This window comes from Hypanus sabinus, chromosome 18 (genome assembly GCF_030144855.1).
Source record: "Hypanus sabinus isolate sHypSab1 chromosome 18, sHypSab1.hap1, whole genome shotgun sequence".
Taxonomy (NCBI): domain Eukaryota; kingdom Metazoa; phylum Chordata; class Chondrichthyes; order Myliobatiformes; family Dasyatidae; genus Hypanus; species Hypanus sabinus.
The window spans coordinates 19524023-19549547 of record NC_082723.1 but is presented as its reverse complement, the minus strand read 5'-3'; the positions used below and the strand labels follow the sequence as shown (position 1 = coordinate 19549547).

At 40.6% G+C, this 25525-nt stretch overlaps 1 protein-coding gene across 2 annotated transcripts in view; it reads left to right on the top strand.

Annotated features, from left to right (window-relative positions):
* Positions 1–21983, top strand: part of ddx31 (DEAD (Asp-Glu-Ala-Asp) box polypeptide 31) — a 132661-nt gene extending 110678 nt beyond the window's left edge. Inside the window, exon 19 of one of the 2 annotated variants that reach the window (XM_059993795.1) lies at positions 20002–21983. In XM_059993795.1, the coding sequence (XP_059849778.1) occupies positions 20002–20042 (41 nt within the window). In that variant the 3' untranslated portion in view covers positions 20043–21983. The remainder of the gene's footprint in view (positions 1–20001) is intronic. The other variant, XM_059993794.1, reaches the window with a different exon arrangement.
* Positions 21984–25525: the final 3542 nt, after the last annotated feature.

Sequence of the window (25525 nt, the reverse complement as noted above, 5' to 3'; positions counted from 1 at the left end):
AGTTATGGGTAACAGTGCTTTGAATGAGCTGATGTGGATGGTCAGAGTATGACAGGTCCATCAGCCATTCATTACAATAGTCTAATCCAGTGTGAAAGAGAGATTCAGCAGTAGATGAGTCAAATCAGTACGATACTGAAGTTAGTAGTGATTGTGATGGAGAGGACAGACACAGACTGGAAATGATCGGGCATTCAGGTGGCATTAAAGAGTTGCAATTGATCTGATTCAGCCCAGGTCTGAGGTTGTGAAGGAGGTGAAGATGATTTTTGAACATCTAACCAGTATTGGATCACAGCAGATCAGAAATTGGTTAGGGGCAAACAGTGACCACGCAGAGTCACTTCCGGAAATTAGAAGTGATGAAACCTAGTATTTGCAGGTATATAATGTTGACCTCTTTTCTGTGGGTGATGTTACATTGAGACAACCTGGAAGTGAGAGCAGAGGGAGTATTGATGTGTCCTTGGGTAGACTCAAAGTCCACACTGCAGAAGGAGGAAGAGATCTATTATTGGAGCTATTCTGGTTAAGACCATAAAACGTAGGAGCAGAGTAGGCCATTCAGCCCATCAAGTCTTCTCTACTATTCCATCATGGCTTATTTATTATCCCTCTCAACCCCATTCTCATGCCTTCTCCCTGTAACCTTTGATGCCCTTACTTATCAAAAACCTATCAACCTGCACTTAAGTACGCCCAATGATTTGGGCTGTACAACAGTCAGTAGCAATGAATCACACAGATTTAACACCGTCTGGCTTAAGAAATTCCTCTGGTTATGGCTGGAAACAACTGTAAGCACTCTTGTAACACTTTACAAATGAAGAGAGTTGTGCTATGATTAATTCCTTCAAAGCCTGAAAAAGAGGTAGTCTTTTTGACTGAGTTAGAGCCATTTCAGGACAATGGGAAACTTGCGAAACTTTTTCAACTGATTCTTCTCTTTGAGCTGAGCTAGCAAACCCAGCATTAATTGCTTATCCCTAGTTACCCTGAAAAACTTGCACTTAGGCAGGAGACTGGAGAGGTGTTGAGGCCCATGAAATTATGCCCAGCTTGAATCATTGGCCTCAATATTTAATCAGCACTGGGAAAAGACTGGATGGAAAGAATTCTGGATAGGGAGATCAGAAGTTTGGGTTTCCCAGACCCTCTGCTGAGGTTAGCTGCTTGATGTCTTTCAGCCATTCTCAGAAGGTTTTCGGCCCAGTAGGCGAACGAATTGACAGGCTGTCTTCCTGTCGGAATGTAAGCGGGTGCCAGGGAAGTAGGTGATTGCCCTGTGTTTGGGGGTTAGAAAGGATGGCAATGATTGGTGGGGAAGTCTGAAGTTCCTTGGGAGATTAAGCAAGGTGTATTTGAAGATCATGGTGGAGGATGGAGTTTTGAGGTCACAGTGGCAGTAGTGAAAAGTCTGAGCTCACTGGGGAGTGTGGGCAATTGTGGTGTTAGGGGTTGTGTCAGGGGAGACAGAGGTGACACAGGTTATATTGGGATAGTCAAGGATTTTGTCAAGGGAGACAGGTGTCAAGAATTGTGTTTGGAGGGGCAAGGATTATGTCAGAAGACTCAATAAAAGCGAAGATTATATTGGGAGAGGCAATGGTTTAAGAGTTGGAGATTGGGAGGTGACAGAGGTAGCAAAGATTATGATGGTGAATCTGAGTTTGTTGGGGATGGAATAGTTGAATTATGAGTATCCTCTATCATGCAGAAGACAGTAATACTTCAAACTTCTCACCTTGGGCAGCATTTGGAGATTATATCCAATAAAAGGAGAAAGAGAAGTTCATATCTTTATAAATATAACCTCACCCCGGAGGAAATCCTTTACATTTACTTAACTATAGCTTCTAGCTACCAGATATGGCACCATATCAAGGCTAGAATTCAAAGAGCTGTATCCACAGAAAGACAAAACTCTCGTGTTGCCCCAATTGCTGCTGCATCCTTCTTGTCAAACAGAGTAATGTTAATTAAAAGGGTCTATTTTTAAACTGTCTGTTTACTGACGATAACTACCTTTATTATTCTCTGTAATGCCTGTAGTAATGTGTCAGATCACAGCTTGTGCTGCAATTAATAGAATAGACAACAATTTAAACTTGACCCGATTGAAAGCACGCACTTGTCTCTGTCTGTGTCAGGGGATTGCTTTAGAGTGGGGGGTAGGGTTAGTAGCTGGTGCAGTAAACAGCTGCTGCTTAATACAATAAACAATAAGAGGTTTCTGTAAACTGAGCACCTGTTAGACAAGGATGCTCCTGTCAGCTGGCAAGTTGGGCTTCCTTTCTAGAGTGAAACCTACCATTGTCATTTGGCTCTGTTGAGTTCCTTGGTAATGTGGACGCACCATAGTCAATCTCTTTTTGTTAAACGGACATTGTTTGAGTTGTATTGTAATCAGTTATTTTTTTGTTTGCTGTGACTTGCTTTTAAGTAGACTAGTACTTCCACTAACAGGATTAATGTTAAGGATTAATTTTTCTTTTACCCTTTTATGTATTTAGTGTAGTTATTTGAAGTGATTCTTGCTACATCACAGGGCTCCTTTGGAAACCTAGCATTTAAATGGCTTTGTTCCAATGATTTAACGGCCTATGTAGATTTGACCTATTGCTCTATACTAAACTGCGGTTTAGAAATTTTAAATCAACTAGTAATTTTCATTTTGAAAACTGTCTGTGTAGTTGTTGGTTTACTTCTGTGCTTTTTTTTATGCGGGTGCATACACACACGTGCACGCACACGCTGTGGTGACATCAAATGTACTTGTGAAGAACGCCTGTCTTTGGGAATTGAATTCCAAGAACCTTGAGGTAATGTTGCAGCTCTGTAAAACCCTGGTTAGCCCACACTTGGAGTACTCTTTTCATTATTGGAAGAAGAGAGGGTGCAGAGGAGACTTACCAGGTCACTGCAGGGATTTGAGAGCAGAAGTTGAGTGAGCTAGGGGTTTGCACATTGGAGTGAAAGAGGATGAGGGGTGACCTGATAGAGGTGTACAAGATGAGAAAAGGCATGGAACGAGTGGCTAGCCAAAGGTTTTCCTCCCCCAAAGTGGAAATAGCTAAAACAAGGGGCATAGCTTTAAGTTGATTGGAGGAAAGTATTGGGAGTATGTCAGAGGTAGTCTTTCTTTACACAGAGAAAAGTGGGTGTGTGGAATACTGTGCTAGTATTGGTGGTAGAGGCTGATACATTTAGGGACATTTAAAAAGTTCTTAAAAAGACATATGGATGATATAAAAATGGAGGGCTATGTGGGAAGGAAGGGTTAAATTGATCTTAGAGTAGAGCACCACATTGTGGGCTGAAGGACCTGCACTGTGCTGTAGTGTTCAATGTTCCTCTGACTTCAGCTTCTTATCCAAAGCCCCTTCCCTCTTCCCACCTCTGCACCTTTGCTGATGATGTCATTGGTGACTTGGTTTCCCTCTACCATCTCCATCATGTGCTTTGACCTCCTTCAAAACCAATAACTTTAACCAAGCTGAATGACTCTCCTAACATCTCTGCTACAAAACACCTTTCTTTTGAGATACTGAAAAAGAATGCAAAAGAAACCAGCAGTTGACAGATAAGACTCTTCGTGCTTAAGCAAGATTGATTATTCAATATCAGGATCAGATCTCATATCACTGGTATATGTCATGAAATTTTGTTGCTTTGAGGCAGCAGTACAATTCAATACATTTTTTTTTAAATTATATATTACAATAAGAAATTATACATATATAATAGCTAGTGCAAAAAGAGAGCTAAAAAACAGTAAGGTAGTATTTATGGGTTAGTTCATTGTCCATTCAGAAATCTGGTGGCGGAGGAAGAAGCTGTCCCTGAATTTTTGAGGCTCCTGTACCTCCTCCCTTGATGATAGTGGTGGGAAGAGAAAAATATAAACTTGGATGTTAGAATACAAAAGAAGGTTCTGCTCAGATAGAAACATCTTAAATGGGAAAGTGGATTGTTGGAATCTGGCTAGTAGATGCACAAGTTATGTATGATGGTGGTGAGAGTATATGAGACTATGATATGGACAAACAAAATGCTTCGTTTTGACCTCTGGGCATAAAATATAAAAGCAAACAAGTGTTGTTGAATATGCGACCTGTTTTACCTTGCTGGAGTCGTGTAGATCTGTATGCCATGTGGGAAAGATGTGAAAGCACTCAAAAAGCAGCAGAACATATTCCTGGATTGTTAGCAGGCACTAACAGAGGTGTGAGAAATCAGGTCATTTTCACTAGAGCCGAGAAAGTTAACTAAACTGGGGGGTGGGTCTGATTAGGTAAATTTGTTTATTATTGTCACATGCCATCTATACAGTTCATTGCTGTATAAGAATATCGAAGGGAACGGGAGCTAAGCTGGAGACTCTGGGTTATATGTCGAGTGAAAATCACCAGTGAAGACTTAAGTGAGCTTAACCAAACTTGTAATATTCTGTAGAAAATCATGTAACCTTCTCAATGCAGTTGTGAACCAGCTGTTGAATAGAACTATTCTTTATGAATTCAGTTTTCACATTGATTCAACTCAGTCATCTAATATTTAGCATTAGTTGACTATTCTTGAATGTTCATCAAAGTTCAAAGTCTGATGTAAATTTATTATCAGAGTGCGTATATTCACCAAATACTAACCTGCAATTCATTTTCTTGCAGGCATTTACAGTAGAATAAAGAAATGCAATAGAATCAATGAAAAAGTACACACGAAGACCTCACACAATATCTATCTTAATTATGGCCTTTAACAATTATATTTTAGCTGTCCGGTTACATAATCAGGGAGTGCCTGTCAGGCAATGTTAAGACAAGTAGATTTAAAACTCTACCAGTGTTTGGTTGAATATCTTGACTCTTCAGGGCATTTTAGAAATTCTTGACTAATCTGCTAGGAGGAGTGTCAGCATAAATGTTGCTTCACATCAATTGCACCTCCTATGGGCTGAATTTAGAACAAGGTGTGGAGAAGTAGGTGGTCCAAATTGTATGGAACAAAAACTTGTAGCAAAGAGCCAGCAAGGAACGCAAATCGGTGATCAAAAGTGGACAGTAAGAACAAAACAAATGTGGCTTAGGGTGATTGCTGCTAGTGTAAGCGACCAACTGGCTCCCATTCAGCTGATCGGATTGTATTTAGCTGTCTGTTTGTGAATGGTGCGCCCTCTGTTGCAAAGATCCCCAAGGGGTTATTCTATAATCTTTACAACAGGAACAGTGGGGAGCCATTTTCTCATGTAGTTGCCTTTCTTTCAAGTTTCATGCCTGTTATGCTGTGACTGGCAGCAGTTTCAGGGCCTGGATTTATCGACATAGTATCAATTCAAGTATTTCTTCTTAAAGTATAGGGATAAATGTTCTAATATTTTCCCATGATGTATGTTTTTGCTAAGAAGTGGTGTCTAAGGCAAAGCCTTAATATGTGTGCTTACGCACTGTCTTTAAAGTTTCCATTCATAATAGCATCTACAGTATAGTTCCTATTCACGATGAAAGGAATCAAACTGATAAAATTGCCAATACATACTAAACAGTATTAATGTAATTAGATTATCATCCATCTTTCTGTTCTATTTTGTATTTTGGGAATATTATTTTCTTAGTTGCTGTCATACACAAAATTCAGCAATAAGACGCCCAAGGCTGACTGTGAGATTTACATCTGCGTTGGATGAGTTGTGGGAATTCTCACCTCGACCTTACGACAAAGCAGTGACCAACTCGACAACATGGGCCACAGGGGAAGTATGCCTCTCATCTGTCCATCATAAAACAGTGTTGATGACAGCCATGCAGACTCCGCAGCTTTGACTGCCCAGTTATCCCATAATCTCATTTAAAAGTGAGAGCGTAGCAAAGCAAGGCAGCACCATGCTTTGCTACTGGTCCATAACGTGATTGTGTTTTTCAAGGATGAGGGGGCTACATCTTCTGAGAAAGATCCGATCGGGGGTTTTCCATACTTTTTTCAATTCTGAAGGTAATATGTCAAGTTAGACCGAAAACATAATACTCGTTACAGAAGTAAAATCCCTGTAATAGCTGAAATTAAATTAAATAAATTAAATATTTTACCAATGTGGATATAGAGAAACATTTGGGGGAAGAGAACAAATGCTGTGTTTCACCTGCTTTCAGCCCTTTGATGTCACTTGTGCATATATTTATAGGTTCTATTAGTGGCATCTACCGGTGGTAAATGAATAGTACTCACTCCTGACACTCCCCGTGTATTCAGGTCAGCAGTTAGATGATGAAACAATTTTCAGGTAATTCTCATCATAGACTCTGACAATCATTTTGCTTTCTTTCCACATGTAACTGGGATCCATTAACTAACTCTTTACGTATGCAATGTTCTGGCTGGAAAGATGGTGAGAATTTTATTTTAATTAAGAGACCTGGGAAAAGAGTCAGGGTCCACAGGTAGAATAGGCAAAGAAATGGCTCGGTTGTGAAAGGAACGTTCAGAATTTAAGCTTTAAAAGCCAGATTTGCGGACGTGGCTTTTAAAACTGAAAATAACACTGCAATTGGAAAATCTGCTCTGCCATAAACTGAACATGTCATCTAAAGATCTGTCATGTTATTAAAATAACAAAATTATTTTGTGTAGCTGTGTAACCAGTGGTGCTGCTTGAAAGAACTAGAATCTATAAAGATTAACAGTTGATTCAGTGCCTTGATCAGTAAATTGACTGCTTTTACATTCTGTGTTTTGAGCACTTCACTTATCCTATGAATATACAAGAAGAATCAAATTATCCCCACTGCATTATATTAGTGATAACAATTACACTGAATGCATTTTCACCAATTTCACAAGGTGACATCACCTTGATTCCTTAATTGTCTTTTAAGTTTAATTCACTTGCAGCATTTACCAATGTGTCTGTAGTGCTGAGAAGAAAGTACTGACAGGGACCAGACATCCCCAGAGAAACCACTGGGGCAAGAGGCTGTATTCTGTTGCTTGACCTTTACCGGCAGATGGCCATCAGGAATCAAATACCCATGTGTTGGGAGATAGGGAGAGGATTTAGCAGGGTGATTATTCAGAGATGAATAGAGTGATTAACTGATAAAGAGCATGTGAGACAGGGTTGGGGGCTTTGATCCTCAGTAATAATGCACTGACTGTTGTTAGTGCAATGGGATGCTCCGTAACAAGAAGGGACACCAATGTATTACAGGATTACACAGTTTGCTGTTGCCTTTAACCCTGTGATGCCTGGTAACTATTCTGTTCTGAACAAAATTCTAACCTGATTTGTGTAGGATTTTAATTGTTCGTGTTTGGCTTTTGGGAGGAGTTTTCAGTCAGACCATCCACTGGAGGGAGAATCTCAAATTAGAATACTTTACCTTTCTGTCAGTGAATCTGCAGCCACGAGTGACCTTGGTCTGTCACGAGTGAAAGAGCAATTACAACGTGCTATTCACCCCATCACCCAGGAATGCCCTTTTCTCATTGCTACCATCAGGGAGGAGGTACAGGAGCCTGAAGACACACACTCAATGTTTCAGGAACAGCTTCTACCCCTCTGACGTCAGATTTCTGAATGGTCCATGAACACTTCCTTGGTATTTTCCCATTTTTGCACTATTTATTTATTTATTTATTTTTATACTTACTGTAATTTATAACTTCTATTATTATGTATTGCAATATACTGCTGCCACAGAACAACAAATTTCACAACAGATGCTGGTGATATTAAATCTCTTCTGATTCTGCATGTTTAAGTTATTGTATTGCATTGTCAAATTTTTAAGTGGCTGTCTAGCGCTGTCCTTCAGTCGTATTATGGAGTACTGTTTATCCATTCACTGTCATAGGTATTGTACATGTGTTGTAGAAGTGGTGGCTCAGCAAGAGAAAACATATGACTTTCTACCCCAATTAATTAATGAATTGCCTGTCTTTACATTTTGCACTTGGGCAACTTTTATCACCATGAGAATAAACAGAAACAGAGTTGTACAGTACCCACCACATCCATTTTGACTCCCTTGCCCAACGACACTAATCCCTTTTGCCCCCATTAGTTCACATACATCTATGCCCTGCCTATTTAAGTGCTTGTCTAAATATTTTATTTAGAGATACAGCACAGTAATAGGCCCTTCCAGCCCAACGAGCCATCGCTGCACAATTACACCCATGTGACCAATGCACCTACTAGCCCATACATCTTTGGAACGTGGGAGGAAACCAGAGCACCTGAGGAAACCTGTGCAGTCATGGGGAGAACATGTAAACTCCTTACGCACAGCGGTTCTGTAATAGCATTACGCTAGCATGCCACCCCAATTTTATTGGGCCCAAGAGATATTTAATTATCTCAAAAACACAGTGATTGTATTGAATTCCATCATTTCCTTTGACAGTGCATTCCAGATATCAACCACTCTGTGGGTTTAAAAGAAGTACTTTTCCCTCTAAGCAGCATACGCATGATGGGGGATCTCAGCAGGTTAGGCATCATCTGTGCAGGAAATCCTTCATCGGTACTCTCCCTCAAATCCTATTTAAAATTCCTTCCACTCACTTGAAACCTTCTCCCTTTTTTTTGGTACCTCTACCCCCAATCCACATTGATTGTAATGATGGCCACAAATAAAAGACCTACTGATGTATTTGAGAAACAGCTGCCGTGCTTTGAGATGAGGTAGGGCCAGGGCAATGGATTTGAGTGTAAGAGTAGCAAAACCTTACTCGAAGTATATAGGGCCCTGGTGAGACTGCATCTGCTGGTCTGGTCTCCCTGTATGTTGTCAGGTTAATTCCTGAAGTGCTAAGTTTGTCACATGAAGAATGATCAAGCAGACTGGGCCACTGAATTCTTGTGTTTAAAATGCCTTTAATGCATCAAAATTCTTGAGGGGCTCGATCTGAGCCGTGAGGAGTTAATATTTCCCTGTCTCAGGTGTCTAGGATCAGGAGTTACAGTTTCAAAGATAAGAGGAAGTCCACTCCGGACAAAGAGGAGAAGAAATTTCTTAACTCAAGGGACAGTGAATCTTTGAAACTTTCTGCCCAGGATGCAGAACTAGTGGACTTAAGTTTTTGCAGCTGGGATTATTGCTGGAAAATGGCTGAGATCAAAGATCAGCGAGATCTTATTGGATGGTAGAACAGGTGTGAGGGGCTGAATGGCTTGTTACTGCATCTGCTTTACTTGTTCTAATGTGAAGTATGGGGGAGCCAAGGCTGGTGAATATGACCTAGTGACTAGATACATTACAGCACGGCCGAATTGTGTCTTGCTGAACTCAGCACTGCTAGAATGAAGTCTTTGGAAAGTAACTTGAAGTATCTGGGCTTGGGTAGATTTATAACTATGATGTTCTATAAATAAGTTGCATCATCAACTTTCAGAGTTAACATGTTGATTTAAAGTCTCAATCAGTTGGTAAAGAAGAGCCAATTTGCAGCAAGTATGGTTCCCACTTTCAAAACAGAATGGGAAAGCAGATGGATATATTGATTGCACTAATCTAAAGTACAATGTATTTCATTGTACTGCTGGAGGGATTTCTTTAGCAAAAGAGTAGTGATTCTGTGGAATTCATTGCCACAGGTAGCGGTGGAGGTCAAGTCTTTATGTATATTAAGGCAGAAGTTGTTAGTTTGTGATTGGTCGGGGCAGGAAGGGATACAGAGAGAAGGCGCAAGATTGGGGCTGAGAGAAAAATTGGATTGGTCATGATGAAATGGTGGTGCAAACTCGATGGGACAAATGGCCTAATTCTGCTCCTATGTCTTTGGTCTCTACTGACTTGCGTCAGACAGCATAGGAGGATTTCCAAATGGTGATTTTGCTTGAAAATATTTATCATTGTCGTGCTCTTGCTTGATTCCACTCCTTATAGCACCAGTTATGAGGAATCAAAGTATAATACAGGACATGTTTCTGTATTAACTAGAAAAGCAATACAGTTCAATCTGGAAAAGACTGGGGAGATGCAACAAGGGAAGGGAATTCTAGGGTGTGGAAGAAAAGGACTTTGGACTGAATGTCCAAACATCCTTAACCATAACAGAATAGATCTAACGGCTGGTTTAAAAAGGCATGGAGGGTCCTTTATTTAATTATCCAAGGCATTGAATGTAGGAATAGGGTACTAACACAATGCTAGAGGAATTCAGGCACGTAAACTTTTTATTCATTTCTGTAGACCTGCTGATTTCCTCCAGCATTTTGTGCATCTTTGGATTTCCAGCATCTTCAAAATCTCTCATGTTTATAAGAGTGGGGGGAAAATTGTACTCCATAGTTAGATGACAGCTTGAGTTCTACATACACCTGTCCAGCCTCCTTTATTGTGTGTATAAAATAATAAGAGGCCAATATTAAATAAATAGGGAGAACCTCTTTCTTCTAGAAGGTGTGGCAATAACCAGGAAGTACAGGTGTAAAATAATTCTTAGAGATAAATGAAGAGTGATCAGGAAGAAACATCACTCAGCAGATTGTGGGGTTCTGGACTTTGCCTAATGGAGCCTTATTTGTCACATGCACATCAACACAGTGAAACATACAGTGTAATGCATTTTGCAAATGGCCAACACAGTCCAAGGACTATGCTGAGGGAAGCCCACAAGTGTTGCCATGTTTCCAGTGCCAATGTAACATGCCCACAACTTACTAATTCTAATCCCAACTGTATGTCTTTTGGAATGTGGGAGGAAACTGGAGCACCCGGAGGAAACCCACACAGTTACAGGGAGAACATATACAGTAGATTCTGATTACAGACAGACATACTTTATTGATCCGGAGGGAAATTGGGTTTCGTTACAGCCGCACCAACCAAGAATAGTGTAGAAATATAGCAATATAAAACCATAAATAGTTAAATAATAATAATAATAATAAGTTAATCATGCCCGGTGGAAATAAGTCCAGGACCAGACTATTGGCTCAGGGTGTCTGACACTCCGAGGGAGGAGTTGTAAAGTTTGATGGCCACAGGCGGGAATGACTTCCTATGACGCTCAGTGTTGCATCTCGGTGGAATGAGTCTCTGGCTGAATGTGCTCCTGTGCCTAACCAGTACATTATGGAGTGGATGGGAGACATGTCATAGAAAAGGTTGAGAATACCTGCTATAAATGAACAAAGTCAGCACAGACACCCAGTGTAGATACTGGACTGCATTCATACAGTGCTTTTGATTATTGCATCATCCAAATTTTTGTTTTCATTGTAGCATTAAAGATGATTGTCAATACCTTTAAATTCTACATAGTTTCTAACTTGCTGAAGTAGTGAAATAGTTTCATTTTCACTCCCATCTCTTGAAATTGTGGTGAGCAAAACAGTTCTGAATTTTCTTGCTGCTTGTTTCTCACCAACTATCAGTGATGAAAATCACTGCTTTTTGAACATAAATGCATGCAACTGACACTTTTTAAAAGTGGTTTGCTCTAAGCACAGTGTAGTGTCTACAACAACACACGTGAACACACAACTGAAGCTAGTTGGAAAGTTTCAGCAACTGTTTCCTGCCCCAATTAAGCGGCATAGTGTCCCAAATAAATGAAGAGAATTCTGGCTATTTTATCAATTAGTTTTTTGTCCTTTAAGAGTTGTTCCAAATAAGCAGTTGCCCCATTTAACTGATGGCTTAATTAACCAGAATCCACTGTATATTACAAACTGGTATTGTATCAAACACTGAACACTGTTTTTAAAAAGAAAAGGATGTAGGCAAAAGGCAGGTAACTATAGGCCAGATGGTTTAACATCTGTATTTGGGAAACTGCTTGAAACTATCATTAAAGAAGAAATAGCAAGGCTTTTGGAAAGAAATTAATCAATTAGACAGATGCAGCATGGATTCAGCAAAGGCAACTCCTGTTTGACAAACTTACTGGAGTTCTTTGGGGATATAACAAGCGCAGTGGATAGAGGGGAACAGCTGGGCATTACTTACTTGAATTTCCAGAAGGCATTCAATAAGGTGCCACATGAAAGATTTATCCACAAGATAAAGATGCATAGAGTTGGGGGTGATGTATTAGCATAAATAGAGGATTGGTTAACTAATAGAAAGCAGAGAGTTGGGATACACTTGTGTTACTCTGGTTGGCAATCAACGGTGAGCGGTGTGCCAAGGGGCCGGTGCTGGGCCCACAACTGTTCACCATATACCTTAACAATCTGGAAGAGGGGACCAAGTGTAGTGTATCTAAGTTTGCTAAATTGATACTAAATTGAATAGAAAAGTAAATTGTGCGGAAGATGTGGAGAGTCTGCAGAGAGATGTAGGTAGGTTAAGTGAGTGGGCAAAGGTGTGACAGATGGAGTACAATGTTGGTAACTGTGAGGTCATCCATTTTGAAAGGAAAAATGGAAGAGCAGATTATTAAATGGTAAAAAATTGTAGCATGCTGCTGTACAGAGGGACTTGGGAGTGGTTCTGCATGAATCACAAAAGATTGATTTGCAGGTGCAGCAGGCTATTAAGAAGGCAAATGAGATGTTGGCCTTCATTACTAGGGAGATTGAATTTAAGAGCAGTGATGTTATGCTGCATCTGTACAGGGTACTGGTGAGGCTGTACGAGGAGTTCTGGTCTCCTTTCTTGAGGAAGGGTATACTGGCTTTGAAGACAGTGCAGAGGAGGTTCCCCAGGTTGATTCCAGAGAGTTGAGGAGAGATTGAGTCACCTGGGACTGTACTCACTGGAGTTCAGAAGAATGAGAGTAGATCTTATAGAAACATATAAAATTATGAAGGGGATAGATAAGATAGAGGCAGGAAAGTAGTTTGCATTGGTAGGTGAGACTAGAATTGGGGGACAGAGCCTCAAGATTCAGGTAAGTAGATTTAGGATGGAGTTGTACGAAGTGCTTTTCCCAGAGAGTGGTGAATCTGTGTTCTCTGCCCAATGAAGCAGTGGAGGCTACCTCAGTAAATATATTTAATTCAAGGTTGGATAGATTTTTGTATAGTAGGGGAATTGAGGGTTATGGGGAAAAGGCAGGTAGAGGCGGTGATTGAGTCCATGACCAGATCAGCTGTGATCTTATTGAATGGCAAAGCAGGTTTGACAGGCCAGATGACTTACGCCTGCCCCTATTTCTTATGTTCGGTGTTTGCAATCGAAATGGTCAGTGTTTTGTCAATTAATCCCACAGTACATTTGGCTGGTGTTGATTGCTCTTAACCTAGTGCCATCATCTCAGTGAACCATTTTCCCAGTTTACTTAATATTTAGACAATAGACAATAGGTGCAGAAGTAGACCATTCGGCCCCTCGAGTCTGCACCGCCATTCTGAGATCATGGCTGATCATTCACTATCAATACCCAGTCCCTGCCTTGTCCCCATATCCCTTGATTCCCCTATCCATCAGATATCTATCCAGCTCCTTCTTGAAAGCATCCAGAGAATTGGCCTCCACCGTCTTCCGAGGCAGTGCATTCCACACCTCCACAACTCTCTGGGAGAAGAAGCTCTTCCTCAACTCTGTTTTAAATAACTGACCTCTTATTCTCAAATTTCTCTTATTTCTTCTGCTTTGGCTGATATGATTTCCATTGACTGAAAGGGAAGATCTCTAAAGGGAAAGGAAAGACAGCTTTTTTTTTTGGAAATCCAATGACTCTCAAAGAAAGATGTAGGTAAATTAAATCAGTGCAATTTAGCAACTGCATTAATCTGTCTAATAATGTAAAACTCAAAACAAAGAGCATCATTTGTTTTCTCTTTCAGGATGCACCTTCCCACTCCTTGCCTATAGTAGTGTGCTAATGACCTGTTTATCAGAGAGGTCTGTGGCCTAATTGAAGGTGTGTGTGAGTTTGATGAGGTCTTTTGGTGCGCTACACTCTTCCAGCTACTAATTACAGACTGGGCCTGTCCTAATAAGGTGATTAAGCAGCCAATCATTTGCTAGCTTGTCACCTGGGCCATTACTCAGAACACAAGGAGGAACAACACAGGAACAAGGCTATAATTGAGTCCCAGTGATTACAGTAAGGTGCTCATCAGATGTACTGTTTCAAAAGGAAAGAGTATTCAGGGTGTTTCCATCACTCTTTGCTTGAATGATCTTATGAACGTTACTTCTTTAGATTCTATGTGTACAAAACTGGAGCAAATCAGAATGTGCAAAGTGGAGCAGCTATTATACAAGTTACACTGGCCTCATACAGCTGTTGTCATTGATTTGACGAGTCAGGCTGTTGTCAGCTGAACGTTAGCTGCACAGTTGCGTAGCCGTTAGCACATTGCTTTACACCACTAGCGGTCACCAATCAGGGTTCACTTCCCCACTGCTGACTGTAAAGAGTTTGTACATTCTCCCTGCGGCCACATATATTTCCACCGGCCGCTCCAATTTCCTCTCACATTCCAAATATGTATGGTTAAAGTTAGTAAGTTCTGGGCACACTATGTTGGCGAGACTTGTGAGCTTCTCCCAGCACAATCCTCACTGATTTGATCTGATGCAGAAATGACGCATTTTGCTGTCTTTCCATTGATGTGTGATAAGTAAAGCTAATTTTTATGGGCTTCCGCAGTCTTATTTTCCACAAAGGTTGAGCTTATCAATTACAAGAACCCGTCCCAGCAAGTGGTCATGAGTGAGTGCCGACTGTAGTGTTTCTAAGGTATGACTTTGGGCAAGAAGGTGTTTCGAATGTTACTGAAGAGTCTGGGTGATATTCAATGCATGGATTTGCCCCATAACTTAATGAGATAAAATATTAAGGAGTAATGCATTGTGTAAATGTTGGAGGCAAGAAATTTCACAAACACACAAAACACTAGAGGAACTCAACAGGTCAGGTAGCATCTACAGAAAAGAGTAAAGAGTTGACGTTTCTGCCCGAGACCCTTTCATCCTGATAAAGGGTCTCGGCCCAAAATGTCGACTGTTTACTCTTTTCCATAGATGCTGCGCAGCCTGCTGAGTTCCTCCAGCATTTTGTGTGTGTTGCTTTGCATTTCCAGCATCTGCAGATTTTCTCGTGTTCAGGAATAGCTTTACTTGCTGTTTAAGAATGCACTCTGTACATACGATCATTCTGAGCTGAAGATATTTTATTTACAGGGACATCTTCCCTAGTTTCTTAAATAAGATGTTTGTTGCTGAGTGAACCTTGGCTGTGTTCCACAAATGGGTGTTTTTTTTCCAGTAAAAGTCATGTTGCATGTCCTCTAACATTGATCTCTGTTGCACAGCCCACAGAAGTTGGTACTAAAGGAATCCCATCTCTTTTTTGTTTATAAAGAAGGCCTTTATTCCTTCAGTAACTCAATATGATGGGTCAGAGAGCTAAGCTGTGCCTACATTATTCTTTCTCTGTTGCTATCAGGGTAACAATTGATTAAGTACCAACCTCTTTTATGTGTCAGATCAGTAACCAGAATGTTTAAGGCGACTTCATGTCCTTGCTGTCTTACAAAATGTTCTTGCACTGCAACAGTTCAAAGGCTTTATTTTGAAACCTTTCTTGTGAGTGAAAAAGGCTAATTCAGATATTAGGGCCAGGACTATACAAAGCAAGTATAAGGATTTCAGAATGTCTTTCAGAAGTGGTAATTTTTATACATAACATTCCTATCTCCAGTGCAGTCCACATAACCGAGAAAGGCTAGTGCTATTTAATTCCCCGCCTTTGACAAACTCAGTCTGTTGATTTTTTTTTTAACTAAATTCCTCACAGCCAGTCTTCTATAGTATAATTAAAAATAAGCATTGCAATGCATGCACCAAGGAACTCATGGGAAATGTCCTTTCACTATGCAAGACCATCCACATACGAAGAATCATCCCCTTAAAGTAAATATTATTCTTTAAAGCTTTCAAATTACAGCCTGTTCTCCCTACCAAGTCCCACTCTCCTCCTCCACTCTGAAACACCACTGCTTTCCAATATTTCTACGGCTTCCTTCAAAAACAAATTTCCCAAATGTATTTATTTTTTAAGATACTGTATATGAATAATGGATGCAAGCAAAATTCTTATGTTCCACCCTGAACTTCACTTAATTTGAAGACTGAGCCCAGAAGTTTGCTCCACCCATATTTTTGTCTCTTATGGGACAAAATATAAAAGAGCAGGATGTTTTTTTTCTAATCTTTTAGGTGGTTGTGCATAAATATCTAATGTAGGTTTGGGACTGGAGCTCTGGATATATGTATGATGTATGGAAGAGCAAGTATGTATTAGACAATTTTAAAACTTGAAATTTTGCTAAATTTTTAAGAATGAACATAACAGATTATGAACAGGAGGAAGCTCCTCAGCTGCTTTTGTCTGCTCAGCCATTCAATATGATCGTGACTAATCCAAATGTAATGCCAACTCCACCGGGTCTGCAGTTTCCTCCCGCATCAGGGTTCGGGTTAGTGAGTTACGGGCATGCTACATTGGCATCGGAAGTGTGACAATACTGTGGGCTGCTTATCACAATTCTAGCTGATTTGAGTTGAAACAAATGATGCATTTTCCTGAACTCTTTGCAATCACTTGCTTTCCACATTAATTACTCATAAAATGTGGTCTCATCTTCAGCTAAGTCACAATAATAGACAAATGCAATCTGCCTAAACTAATAACACACAAACAATTGTACTTTTCATGTCTTTATTGAACACTTTGTTTAATCATACAGTCCAGGCTGGAAAAAATATGTGAGCCCCTGTAGTTAATAACTGATAGAACCTCCTGTAGCAGCAATAAGCTCCACCAGACATTTCCTGTAGTTGCTGATCAAACTTCCACAACCGCGAGGAGGAGTCTTAGACCATTTCTCCATATGAAACTCTTTCAGTTCATCAATATTTCTGGGATACCTTGCATAAACAGCCCTCGTCAGGTCTTGACACAGCATTTCAATTAAGGTCTGTACTCCAACTTGGCAATTCAAAAACTGGAATGTTCTTCTTTTTAAACCATTCTGTTGTTGATTTACTCTTGTGTTTCAGATCACTGTTTTGTTGCCTCGTCCAACTTCTATTAACCTTTGGGTGACAGACTGCTACCCTGACATTCTCCTGTAAAATGCCTTGATACAATTTTTGAATTCATTGTTCCCTCAACGATAGCAAGCAGGCCCTGAGGCAGCAAAGCAGCCCCAAACCATGATGCTCCTTCCATCATCCTTCACAGTTGGGATGAGGTTTTGGTGTTGGTGTGCAGTGCCCTTTTCCCTCCAAACGTATCAGTGTGCATTTCTGCCAGAAAGTTCAACTTTTGTCTCATCTGTCCTCAGAACACTGTCCCAGAAGCATTGTGGAACATCCAGGTGGTCTTTCGCGAACTTGAGACAGCAGCAGTTTTTTGTTGAGAGCAGCGGCATCCTCTGTGTGTCCTTCCATGAACGCCATTCCTGTTCAATTTTTTTTAAAGTGGACACATGAGCAGAGACTTTAGCAAGTTCTAGAGATCTCTGCAAGACTTTTGCTGTTACCCTTGCGTTCTTTTTTGTCTCCTTCAGCACTGCACGTTGTGCTCTTAGTGTGATCTTTGCAGGATGCCCACTCCTAGGGAGAGTAGCAACATATTGAATTTCCTCCATTTGCAGACACTTTCTCTTACAGTGGACTGATGAACACTCGGGTCTTTAGAAATTCTGTTGTAACCTTTTCCAGCATCATGCATCTCTACAATTCATTTTCTAAGGTCCTCTGAAACTTGTTTTGATCAAGGCATGGTGCATATAAGCAAATCTTTCTTCAGAAGCCCAAGCTCTGTCAGTAACCTGATTTTGTGTGTCGTCTTTATAATACAGTTCACCTCTGCAACCCACACCTCAATGATTGGAACACCTGACTCCAAATAGCTTTTGTAGAAGGTATTATCCCAGAGGGTCACATACTTTTTTGAACCTAGACTGTGATCGTTTAATCTGTGTACTCAGTATTGACAAGATGAAATACAATTGTTTGTGTATTATTAGTTTAGGCAGATTACTTTTGCCTATTATTGTACCTTAGATGAAGATCAGACCACATTTTATGAATAAATAATGCAGGAGACCAGGTAATTGCAAAGGATTCACAAACTTTTTCTTACAACTGTATATGACAAAGAAAGCTAATTTTATCTTTATTTTTATATTCCTACCCATCAATTTCATAGTCTTTCTTCCCTTGATTATCTACCTCAGTCTCGCAAATATTCAAAGACTCACAGCCCTCTAAGTGGAAAATGTCACTTCATCTGTTTTAAATGGGAGCTTCTTATTTTTAAATTGTGACCTGTCCAGGTTCTCCCACAAGAGGAAACAGCCTTTTCACATCCACCTCTCAGACTCTGGTATGTTTCGATCAAATCCCCTCATAAGCTTCAAAATCCCATCAGATGCAGACTTTGCCAGGCTATCCTTTCCTGTCTGTTTACCTATCTGAACTGTTTCCAACACATTTACACCTGATTGTTAAACAAAGGGATCAATACCTTTCACAGTATTCCAGATGTGGAGTCATCTATATATCTGACACAACTGTTCCCCCACTCCCTGTCACAATATATATCGTTCTGTCAACTTTCCTTATTGCTTACTGTACCTGCAGACCTAACCTTTTCTAAATCATGCTCTAAGGCATCCAGATCTCTTCACATCTGGAGAAATTTCTCACTATTGGGATGATTTTGTTTTTACTTTTTGGAGAAAGTTTTAAAAAATGGAGGAAACTCCATGTAATCTTGCATTTGCAAGATCCTCCTTCACCTTCTTGTTAACCTGCTTATATACTTTGTTCCATCAACTTCACAACTAACTAACTTTGTCAGGAGCAAATTTAATAAAAATATCTTCAGTGATGAGCTTCCACATTTATTTACATTGTAAAAGTTGGGGTCCATGCATTTTACCCCTTAATCACTCCACTTGCTACACTTTGCCAGTCAAATGAAGATGCAACGGTTGGTTTATTTGTCACATGTACATCAAGATATACAGTGAATTACATTGTTTGCATGATTGTCCAAGGGTGTGCTGGAGGCCATGCTTCTGGTGTCCACCACTTACTAACCCATACATCTTTCGAATGTGGGAGGAAACTGGAACAATGGTCACAGGGAGAATATACAAACTCCTCGCAGACTGCAGTGGAATTGAACTCGGGTTGCTGGCACCCTAATAGAGTTAACACTAGCTGCTACATAACCGTACTTAAGTGGCTCTTAAATCATGCATACAGACCATAAGACAAAGGAGCAGAAGTCGGCCATTCGGCCCATTGAGTCTGCTCTGGCATTTCATCATGAGCTGATCCAATCTCCCCTTTAGTCCCACCCCCCCCACCATAACTTTTCATGCCCTGACTACTCAGATACCTATCAATCTCTACCTTAAATTCACCCAATGATTTGGCCTCCATCACCGCCCATGGCAACAAATTCCATAGATTCACCACCCTCTGGCTAAAAAAATCTTTTCGCATCTCTGTTCTGAATGGGCACCCTGCAATCCTCAAGTCATGTCCTCTCGTACTAGACTCCCCCACCATGGGAAACAACTTTGCCACATCCACTCTGTCCATGCCTTTCAACATCTGAAATGTTTCTATGAGTCCCGTTGCATCTCAGAACTTTGAATTCTCTCCCCATTTAAGTAATAGTCTGCCTGTTTATTTCTTCTACCAAAGAGCATGACCGTACACTTTCCGACATTGTAATTCATTTGCCACTTCTTTGCCCTATATATACTGTATGTCTACTATGTTTATCTTCATCTGCATCAAAAAAAACCTTTTGGACCTATTTTCCAACAATAACCTTTTGACATTGTATGTTATCAAATGCCTTCTGGAAATCCACAGCACACGTTACTGGTAAAATGGTAAAATATGACTTTGTGTCAGATCTGAAGTTGGTAAACAATGATCTTTATAGTGATGTTCAAGTCACACAACCCAACAATATTTACAGTTTGCTGCACCAAGCTGGCTATGTCTCTTATTCTCTCAACTTGTCAATAATAAAGAATTGCAACTCACAGCTTTCTCTCTTCCACAGGTCTGGCTTGGGCAGGAATCTTTCCACTAAGGCCCAAGTAGCTTTGAAATTCCAATCCGAATATTCAAGTGGACTTGGAGAAAAATTTTATAAGATAAAGAAAAAGCAAAAGCCTTTAAAGAGTCACAGACCCCAGTCAGAAGCCCTCTGAAGTGAGCTACAGACACTTTGTCAAAGGTTATGCTACTAATGCTGAATAAGTGCCATCATTATGAAGTTACAGGACTGCCCAAATGGACAGAACAAAGTCTGCTGACCTGAATGAGATGCTTGTAATTTATATTTACACAGAAGAGAATAAAATAATTGCAGATTTAAACAAAGTGAATTTAAATCAATTTCTAATAGCCTTTGCAGGTCTTGAAACAGGAATTTGCTCCAACCCGATACAAAGCCAGAAACAGCACCGTCCCAAGGACAGACGAGGAGCATTCAAACCAATTGTGACCTACAGGTGTACTTCTCAGAAAATGGTCTGCATTTTGTTTTCTGCTCTAGATGTAAAATATGGACAGACCTCCTGTGTCACTACAGAACACCTACCGAGGGCAAGAAATGGAATGAGATCACTGTTCCATTTCCCCTTTATGCCCTCTCTGACTTTGTCGTGCCCTCCACCTGTTTGAGCACCCAACCTCCCTTTCTGCCCTGTAAGTGGAACAGTGTCTGTAAGGAGTCTGTATGTCCTTGTACGTGGGTTTCCTCTAGGCGCTCATTTCCTCCCTTATTCCAACGACGTGTGGGTAAGCTATGTGATGCTAGAAGCGTGGGGACGCTTGCAGGCTGTTCCCAGCATATTCAGACTGTTTTGGTTGTTGACGCCAATGATGCATTTCCCTGTATGTTTCGATGTATATACACATGACAAGTAAAGATAATCTTAACCTCTATCTCTCACTTCTTGAATCTTCTATAACATCTAAAAATTCATACCTAGAACTCCTTGCTCGCATTCTTTACTGTTGTGTCTTCTCCCCATTTCCTTATGGAAACGTATGCTATCAGAATAAATAATGAATCCTTTTTGGTTATAGTAATCAGTCCTTTCCCGGCACCCTTAGTGCTCCTGCTGTCTCTGCCTGGACTGACCGTGCCATTCTTCAGTGCCTGTCCATCATCATCCAGTCAGGTGGGTCTGCAGTCACCTGATGCCATTTTTATCAATCCGATGTTGTCCTGGACCCCTCCTAGTTCCCAATCTAGCTGCTGCTCCAAGACAACAGGATCAGATTCAGGATCCTCCAGCTCCACGTCACCATCACTTCCTTCCAACACCCTCCACAGTCTTTAAAACCTCAGATTACTTATCCCACATCAGTAATGATGAACCGATATCTCATTGGACCAGATTAAAGAAAACTATAAGTATTACATAAATACCCTCTGCTGGCTGTGACTCCTTAATCTCTGGTTCCATCCCTCTTTCTAACTAGTGTTAGCAGCTGAATCTGATTGGTCATAGTGTGTGTGTCATATTTGACCTCAAGGTCACGTATCCAAACCATCACATGGACCACCCACCCAATAGAATAGCCCGCCTCTGTGGAATTTGTTTCCCAAGTCTTTGTTACCTGAATACCTGATAATTCCAATACATACCTGTCCAACTTAACTCAGTCTACAAATAACATAATCGAAGTTTCTGTCGTCCAGAGGTTGTTCACCCACCAGCCCAACCCTTGTCCTCACTAACACATTGACTGCTCATTCACTCACAGCTGAATTTAAAAACGTCCTTGTTTACAGAATTCTCTGTCACCTTTAACTTTGATATCTTCCACCCGAGATGTCTGGACTCCTCCAATTCTGAGTTTCGACCTCTTGGTCATCCCCAAATATAAACCCTTCCACCATTGTTCACTTTGTCTTTGGCTGCCAAAGTTTAGTTTCTGGAATTTCCTTCCTAAACCTTTACCCCTTCTCTTTTGATGTTTTCATTAAAGCCTGCCTAGTGTTATCTTACCTAATCTGGTGTCAGGTTTTATTTGCTAACAGCAATATTTTGCTGCATTACTTGCACTATTATAAATACAAAATAGTGGGGGTTTTTTTGTAATCTTAAGGATTGCATCCAAATGAAAAAGAGTGATTAATTTCACCACGTCCACCAGAGAGTAAATCGCTGGTGAATTCAGGAAACTAACAAGCCAAGGCCAAGCATGGCAGAGGCCAGGTCATTGTGAACAGTCAAAAAGAAGTAGATGCTCTTTTTTTTAAAGATCAGGCTCTGGGCAACAAGCACGGAATAGCTCAACAGATCAGTGATGTCCACATTGAATGGTGGGGCAGTCTTGAATATCTGAACGCCCTGCTCCTGCTCCTAAGTTCTTTTCTCAATCAGTTCAACAAGTTATCAGAAAGCACCTCAATCATTAACCATCCCTTTGATGCTGCTTGACCTTCTGAGTTCCTGCAGCAGTTTGCACTCTTTGCTATCAGAGTGTTTGCTCTTTGCTAAGTGTTACACTTGTCAGATCTGTGCCTGATTTTCACAGCCATGAATTCTGCATGTTAGTTGTCAAACTGGTATATACACTTAGTGGCCACTTTATTAGGTACAGGAGTGGATCCCAGCATCGTCTTTTGCTGTTGTAACTCCTCCACTTCAAGATTCAAAATTGACGCCTTCAGAAATACTCTTCTGCACACCACTGTTGTAACTCGTAGTTATGTGAGTTACTGTCACGTTGAACCCAGTCTGGCCATTCTCCTCCAACCCCTCTCATTAACAAACCATTTTCACTCCTTGGAACTGCTGCTCACTGGTGGTTTTTTGCAGCATTTTCTGTAAACTCTCAAAACTGTTGTGCATGAAAATCCCAGGAGATCAGCGGTTTCCAAGATACACAAACCACCCTGTCTGGCACCAACAGTCATTCTATGGTCCGAGTCACTTAGGTCACATTTCTTCCCAGTTTTGATGTTTGGGCTAAACAACAACTGGAACCTCTTGACCATGTCTGCGTGTTTTCATGCATCAAATTGCAGCCAAATTATTGGCTGATTAGATGTTTGCATTATCGAATAGGTGTACGTAATAAAGTGGCCACTGTGTGTAGTTACCTGAGCCTGAAGCAGGGATGTGATAGTGGCATCTGCCTGAGATACTACTGGTGATAAACTTCCCTGTTTCAGCTATACACTGTGCTGCTCTTGCATTTTAATACATCCCAAGCTGGCTTGAGTTCCTTTAACCACACCTAAAAACCCAGAACAAAAGTTGGGAATATTGTCAAACATGTTTACTAAATTAGGGTGAGTTGAATGAAAATATGCAAACAACATTGTATTAGGAAATTAGAGTATGAAAGGGGGTGGGCAGAAGGCAGAAGGCCTTTTTAATTAAAATTCAAGATAGCCTTTGTTTATGCAATAAATACATATTTTTTACATTTGCTGCAGTTTTTATTAATACCAAAATAAATTTAATTGATGCAATTGTTGCCAGAGGATAACAAAGAAGAAATAAGCTGCAAATCTTTTGATCCATTTCAGTTGTAGGCCAGTTTTAAGAACTGGATTTTTGAAAATCAGGTCTTTTATGACATTTAAGTTTCCTCTGCTGCACCAGCTGATGTTATATACATTACATTTCTTTTTGAAAGCCATCAAGTTAATCTTGCAACTCATTAAAAACAAAGAAAGGCAAATTAATCTTCAGATTTTAATTACAGGTTATTTGCAAACCTCATCCAGTAGAGAGTTTTTTTTTGTAGTCTTTGAGATAGGTTATAAATTTAATTTAAGAAAAAACTTTGTTGGGCCCTTATTTCATTTCATTATTAAGCAATGAGATTATAAGAAACCTCTCATTATCCCCTGGGTTTCAGTCAATCCTTGCAGAATCCTCTCGTTTTGTTGTGCTGCTTTTTTGTTCTGCGTGTCTGAGAGTCTCTGTCCGTCACTTCATTAACCCTGAGTCCTGTTCAAGACCAGTGGGATTTGCCAGACCCTTTCATACGCTAACAAGCAAAGATAAACAGTGGACTTTCTACAAATACAAATAAATACAAATAAAATATATTATAAACTTGGTGAATTAATCAGCTGCTGTGCACTTTGCCCTAACTTTACGTGTGTGTATATATATTAGATGTATCCCAACCCGCTGGTACACACATACTAAAATAATGGGATATTTTCCTTCTGGAGTTCTGAAGTTTGCAAAACATTTGAAATGTTCCAAAGTGAACTACCCTGGTTAGATTATTTTAATTGTATTTTGGAAGCCATTTTCAACGTTTCCTTGTGAGACCAGTTTATTCAGCATCACATCAAAGCCTGCATTAGTATATTCAAATTACCGCTGGAAAGTGACTGTTAAGAAGACGTAATTAGAAAAATTAACATAAGGAGCGGGCCATGGTGCTCTGTTCCATAATTCACCCAGGGTTTCTCTCTGGAAATAACAGGAGAATGTGGTTGGATTATCAGGTTGTGCTTTTTTTGGTGAACGGGAAACCACTGACGCTGTTTTTGGGCACCGGGTGGCGGAATCCGATGTCCACTGTGCAGAAGGAGGGAGGAATGGCGTTTCAAAGACACTTGGCCAAAACGGGAGCAGTTTCACCCCCTCTTTATGACCAGCTCTGGCCTACATGTGGGTCCTATTGCAATATTTCATATTAGCACACGTTGGATAGGGTGAGGGTATTCCCAAACCCGCGTGATGGCCGAATGAGACACACTACATGCGAACGGCTATGATATGGTGTGACATTGTTTACTGTAGGCTCCGTAACGAAGAATAACGGAATTGTGTTTCCAAAGAAAAAGCCCGGAGGTGAGGGGAGATCAGGGAGTCTAATTGTTGGCGCTGTCTACCCATTGAGCAGATCTGTGTACCTAAATTCTCCCACCAGCGGACATTTCTTCATACTAATTGAGCTTTCCGATTTGAAAATACTCATTTATTTTCATCCCTATCCCAACTCCACTAAGTGACTGTAACTTTGTCTGACCGGAGGGGGCTGGGGGTTACAAATTGCCACAATTCATAGTGTGAGGAGATGTTGCCATGTTACAGGCCTAGACAGCTGGACTGCACCGTCCTCTGTCAGAAACTGACGACCCAGGAGCCTGTTCGGCCCATTGTGTCCACGACAACGAATGCGGGGCGGCCTTCCTAACCTCATTGCCGAGCTTTTGATGTCTGGCCTTGGAGGTCAGGGCGCCGCAGGTGTTCCGAAAGTGAGTTTTAAAAGTTTGCGCATCTACCCATGCTCAGCCAGAGTTCTCGTCACCTTCCGCCACCAAAAGGGGGGAAATCTTCCCTAATCTTTCTACAATTTGCTTTAAACAAATGTCCATTGATCATAATCCCACCGGGATAAAAGAAACAAGCTTTCGCCATCAATTCCAAGCGCCTTATCGGTTTATACATCTCAATTAAGCCTCTGCTCATCCTCTCCTGTGGCAAAGAAGGCAATCCCAGCCTAATAAAGTCTTCTTCAGATCTGAATCTCTCCCTTCCTGACATCTTTGTCTTAAACGAGGAGGAGTTTCTATAGCCAGAGAGTGGCGA